This window comes from Xyrauchen texanus, chromosome 20 (assembly GCF_025860055.1).
Source record: "Xyrauchen texanus isolate HMW12.3.18 chromosome 20, RBS_HiC_50CHRs, whole genome shotgun sequence".
NCBI lineage: Eukaryota > Metazoa > Chordata > Actinopteri > Cypriniformes > Catostomidae > Xyrauchen > Xyrauchen texanus.
In genome coordinates this window covers 22,592,063-22,598,322 of record NC_068295.1, presented here as the reverse complement: position 1 = coordinate 22,598,322, position 6,260 = coordinate 22,592,063, and the positions used below count along the sequence as shown (strand labels likewise).

Sequence of the window (6,260 nt, the reverse complement as noted above, 5' to 3'; positions counted from 1 at the left end):
TTCTTTATCCTTGCCATTGTTATAACACTCAGCACACGCATTACTGTACGCTGTACATGAAAAATCAACACATTTAGTAACACGACAGCACATTTGCAATGTGCAAGGTAGGTAAGACCTTTCGTAATTCAGTTTGCAAATATTGTGATGACACCATTGCTGTCATGATGTTATTACACCTTCACTACAGAACATTAATTAATATGCATTAAAAGTTACTTAAATATTTCTTAAAATGTATAAAGTTTCCAAAAAACATTTTATTTTTCAAGATAACTTGACTCCACTCAATTTTACCTTGTAATATAATGAGGCAATATAACAATGTAGCATACTTCTGTTTAATATAATTATTTTTGCACATTGGGTGGTTTCACATAATATTTAGGAAAACAGTACACCACATACAGAATTTAGTTTGCAGTATTCCATCCTAAACAGAGCCTGAAAGAAGAGAGATAAAACTAGACAAAAGACCATTATAGCGAGGAGACGTTGTCATGTTTTAGGCGAGAGTCTGAATGCTGATTAACTTCACAGACAAAGCACTCATTCAACATGTATGTGCAAAAAAAAAAAAAAAAAAGGTTATATAAATGACATAAAATACAGTGATACCAACATGGATATATTTATCCAGCAATTTCCATCTTACTGTCACTCCGTCTCCGCTGATTCTGTCTGAACTACGCTCACACAAATATGCATTTAAACACACTACACATACTTATTTCAGGGTTCCCACACATTTTGTCATAAACAGTATCTGATGAAGGGTATTTACCTCCTTTAAGATCTGCGGATGCCCCCACATACTGGAAATTATCCATGTTAATGACATCTATGATGGGCGAGACAACCCGAGACTTATCCTGTCAAAAAGCATAAATTAGTCAAATAAAAAAAGACCTAAAGCTGGGCTTAATAAAAATGTCAGTACAAAGACAGTTACAGTTCAAGACTATGAAAATCTCTAGATTACCACTTACATCTTTGGTACAATATGTTCTTTAAAGATGTTACATAACTGATAGACAAAATAAATGAAAGGAGAATGAAAATCCTTTGAAAGCCCTGACATGCGCTGATCGATGAATTAAGAATGTCCACAGAATTGCCAAGATGAATCAGGACAGATCCACAAGCAATACCTCTGAAAATCCTGTTAATCTTGTTAGTTTTGCTGATGCACCAATGGAGTACTTTTGTTTACGACATGCCAGCTTCCATGGCTATTTTCATGGACAACCACTGGAGTGTTTAAATTAAAATGTAATTGGTGTGTGTGTGTGTGTGTGTGTGTGTGTGTGTGTGTGTGTGTGTGTATGTATGTATATGTATATATATATATGTAAATGTATAAATATATATGTATATGTATATATATATATATATAAAAATATAAATAAACACCCTGGAAAAGGCAGGAGTTCCCCTCAATGTGGTTAGCCATGGAGAATTCACAAGCAGAACTTATCACCAAACATTTATATTAATCTTCCATTATTCATGGTGACAATTCTGGGACACCCTGACAATTCAAATCTTCTTAACTTTGGTTTCACCTCTGAATTAGCATTAGAGAATAACTCCAGTCTGTAACGAAAACGATCACACAGGAAAAGACCTGATGGTGAGGCAACAGCCACTGGTTCATTATACTTTACGTGAGCTCAAAACTTTAAGGTAGGCCTAATCGGCATCTATTTTCAAAGATTCTACCTATATTAAATGCCATAGACTATGTGGTTTTTGTTAAAGCCAATACTGGCATAAAGCTGGAAAAATTTAACCATATGACGTCTAATGGTGAGTGGCTGCAACAAGTGGAAAAGTGATTAATGTCAGTCTGAGGCATTAAAGACAGACTCTGTAAGAGCTCCTAGATCCCTTAAATGCAAACTGTATTTTTTGCTAATGCATAAATGGGCGATTCTTTAAATAGGAGCAACTTTGGACAACTTTAAATCTTCAACAATGCTTTATCCATGTTAAAATTTGTGTCAAATGTCCTAGAATAAGGATCTGATTATGGCCTTGATCAACCTTCAAGTGGATTATGGTATTATGACAAAGACTTTTCAGTTTTTGGAGAAACAGTTGGATAATCCTTAGACTTTCAAAAACAATAAATTAGATCATGGTCATCTAACTTTGCATTTATAAAAGAAATGAATTGTTTCCTAAATAATGACACCAAATTAAACTACTCTGAAGATGTGCTCCCGTTACGCATGGCCATGATCTCTAAAATCAATTGTATTAAATTCCCAGATTGCGGTAATGATTGAATCAGTGGTGGTTCTAGGGTCAGTAGATATTTGGACTTCTGTGGATACGTAAAGGCACCATCCTATGATGAAATATCTGAATATAATACACGTTATAAAAGTTTGATTTACATTAGTAAATCTTTAAATATTACAAAAACTTAACCTAAAGCTCCACTTTTCTCTCAGCCTCAGATAATTCTAAAAGGTCAGAAGTTGCATGCTACTTTAAAACATGATTGAAAACACTCTTTTTGTCCCTTTCCACTTTTTCAACCCTCATTGTATACAATTGAGAGATTTATAGCCTATTATTTATTTCCTTGGGTTTTAAGTTGTAAAATATGTCCTCATTAGGAAATATAGTTGCTGGATTTAACAAAGTTTGCAAGGGTCATGGCATCATGTTTCACTAAAAGTTGTGTGAAAAAGCAAATTACCTGGGTCGTGGCTTAGTGTAAAGATTTCAAATTCTTCGAGCTCATCTGCATAAGGTATGTAACTCTTTGTTTTCAGGCTTAATATGGGGTCACACGTACCTTCACAAGGTGAAATTCTGCAGGTGAAATACAGTAATTTCAATGAGAATCCTCTTGATCGTGAATTTCGCATGATGGACTTCTGGTTGTGAAGAATTTACCAGCCTGGATTTCGAGTAGAGTTCAAGTTTAGTAAACTTTAACAGGCGAATTTCGCAGGGTTGACAGAGGAAGTTGCTTTGTTTGGCTGTAACCTCTGTGTGGGCAGTGCTTCGTACATAGCTACACTGAATATTCACAGAGGACAAGGGTATTATTTTATACTTTTATAAGTATAAAGCTCAGCAATAAAATGAGGCTGCTAGATAATTATATTTTTGCTGGTTTCACACACGCTCAACATCCGCCCATGCCATCATCACCCATGGATTTTCGCAGTGCGAAAGTATGTGTGACCATGCCTTTTTACATCTAAATATTTGGTACTTTTGGATACGCCAACTCAGTTTCCAATAACTCTCCAAGATCGGCATTTTGACCGTTCACACAGCAGCAATCTCATGTATTCTATTTGTATACGCTCACATTCACATGAGTGCTTGAAAGCAGCCACCGTCAATACAGCGTGTAGGTACTGAATTGAGTTGATATTTGGTATTATCGATACTTGTAGAATGGCCAGTATCACTATATAATATAATATTGAAAAATATTTATATATTAGCATCAACCTGATACCAAAGCACTGGTACTTTTGACATCACTACAAGATGATGAAAACATTCGGGGCTAAAACCCGGTAGCCCACCCCTGGTGCTGCCTATGAACCATAATGTTCAAGAGAGCAATTTGTTGTTATAAAAATTAAGAATTGCACATATAAGTACCAAATAAATTCAAAATATGATTTTTAAAAGTTCTCTGGGGAAAAAGTGAAAATCTTCTTGATTTGAACCCTCGTTTATAATTTTACTATAGACAGGAAGTTAAAACATCTGGTTAGGGGACAAGTCTAAAACAGAAAAGAGAAATTCTAGCAAATTAAAATTTTAAATTTAAGTGGGAAAAAACAAATAAAATAAAATCGAAAAACTAATTAAATAGATTAGATCAGTTTAACTCTATTCTTTAAAACTATGATTGTATGTATTTTGATTTATAGTCTATGAACGATTGTTTTTCTTTAAAAACATAATTCAGGACATTAAAGTTCCCCCAAGTAAATATTGTATGTACTATGAACTAAGTATACACTTCAGATCCTGAAACAGACCGGACTTGCACATCCGTCAGTAGGTGTGTTTGCTTGCATTGCATATGCACACACATTAAGGTCTTATCTATGCAGGAACTCACTAGAATAAACTTTGCCTGCTGACACCATGGTTTATTTGCACGCATTTTCTACATTATTTTAGCACCCAATTCACCATTCATTCAATAGTTCATCCGTATCTTTGGAAGGTACTTTCTTCTTTATGGATTTATTGACAACTGTAGACAGCAGGGTTGGGCACAAACTTGTATAATGACAGGGCACTACAGGTAAAGTTTGTGTTTCAAGTTGGATGGTCAAAGAAAATAAACCTTTTCAACTAGGCATTCATTTTATCATCTTGGCCTAACATTTGAAATTGAAGTATGCTGCTAAACGTCCACTGCAGCAAGGAGCATCACTGATTACAGGCTCCAAAACCTAAGGCTAATTTGACAAATATGTGTACTGTAAGATCCATGGCTTTTGTGCTTATATGAGAAAAAGAAACAAAGAGAGAGAGAGAGAGAGAGAGAGAGAGAGAGAAACAAGTCTGACCTCTGCAACCCTTTCTAGTAGGGGCTCCAACCAGTGTTCGTTACACTCGCAGTGGCTGTCAAGGAAGGTCAGTACACTGGCTGTGGATGCATCTGCACCTCGGACACGGGATCGCATCAAGCCTTACATAAAAACAGACACACACACACACAGGATTACATAATTTGAATGCAATCTTCAATATGAAAAGGGATGCTCTCCTTATATCCTAACCCATTGATCCGCAAAAGGGCAAGGAACTGTAATAATCCAACACATTTAAATATTATTAGAGAGCTTCTGGCTGCACAGAGAAAATCATGCAAAGAAAACACAGTGGCTAGAGAGAAACTAATGGGTTGAGAAAACAAAGCTGACCAAGTGGCTTACTTGGGGAAACTATGAATCCACTTTTAAGCACCAAGATAAAATTGGATTTATTAGCATTTCTAACTAAAACAAAGGTTTTTTTTTTGTAGTCTGAAATGCAAAAATCCACAAGAAATGTGATGTTTAAAAACCAGATTTTAAAATGGGGTTACAAACATGATTAAAAACGTGTTTTCAGGAATGCATCTCAGTCCAAACGTTTTTGTCATTTGACAATATGTATAGTACTGTGCAAAAGTCTTAGTACTCTCTATAGTACTGTGCACATAATATGTTTCTCAAATACATTCTGTTTTAAGATGGTTATTTATATCTTCAGCTTTAGAGATCAATAGGAAATATACCCAGCAATATTGATCCCAGCAACAGATGGCATGGCACTAAACATCGAGTCAATTTAGGAATATATGATGAGACAAGAAGCAATTGAGATTAAATAAATAGAAGAATTGTGGCCAATTCACCAAGAAGTTTGTAATATCTTATCTGCCAACTACCAAGAAAAACTGTGTCCAGGAGTACATGGGGGAATTGGTGATGTTTTGAAGGCAAAGGTGGTTACACCAAATATTGGTTTAGCTTTGTTTACTGGACTTTGTATGAATTTAATTGAACTTTGTCCATTTTCATGGAAATGTGTAATTGACACATGAAAACTATTTATTACATTAAATGACATTATTTTTGAAGACATCCTCACTATGTAACATTTTGCACACATGCCTAAAACTTTAGCACAGTACTGAGTGTCTAGTAACGTAAGAGCAATATTGTCTGCATCTCTTTTTGATTACACTTATTTATTTGTCACTCACTCTTTCTACATATAGCGAACTACAAAATGTGATGTTCACTAGGTAGTCTGAGCCATATATCACTCTTATAGCACTGCAATATATTTCTAGTCCTGCCTTTGCACCACCTGTCTACCTTTGAATATCACATGCACCTTTCTGCTTTTTTTGCACTTCTGGTTGGATGCAAACTGCATTTTGTTGTCTTTGTACTTGTACTCTGCACAATGACAATAAAGTTTAATCTAATCTAAACTTTGTGCAAAACCTGTCATTTATGTTCTCTCATGCCTTGTTGTTGAATTCAGTTCCGCAGAGGGACGTCATAATAGACATAATCTAAGCAGAGACAAAATTTCCAGTTTTCCATCCTCCCTTTACACAATGACAGCAACTGTCTGATGTCTCTTAGCGTTGTGGTAATGCTCAAGTCATTACTATGGCAACCAATGTAGATATATTGCACAATGGCTATACTGTCTGAACAGATACGATTCCATCAATTGCAAAATGACACTGCAATTTGAAACCAAAA

At 35.3% G+C, this 6,260-nt stretch overlaps 1 protein-coding gene across 1 annotated transcript in view; it reads right to left on the bottom strand.

Moving 5' to 3' along the window:
• LOC127660923 (polypeptide N-acetylgalactosaminyltransferase 2) overlaps positions 1–6,260 on the bottom strand; it is a 126,200-nt gene that overhangs the window by 23,406 nt on the left and 96,534 nt on the right. The window contains exons 7-8 of the mRNA XM_052151408.1: positions 4,563–4,684; positions 785–872 (exon numbers count right to left, since the gene is read on the bottom strand). Coding sequence (XP_052007368.1) covers positions 785–872; positions 4,563–4,684 — 210 coding nt within the window. The remainder of the gene's footprint in view (positions 1–784; positions 873–4,562; positions 4,685–6,260) is intronic.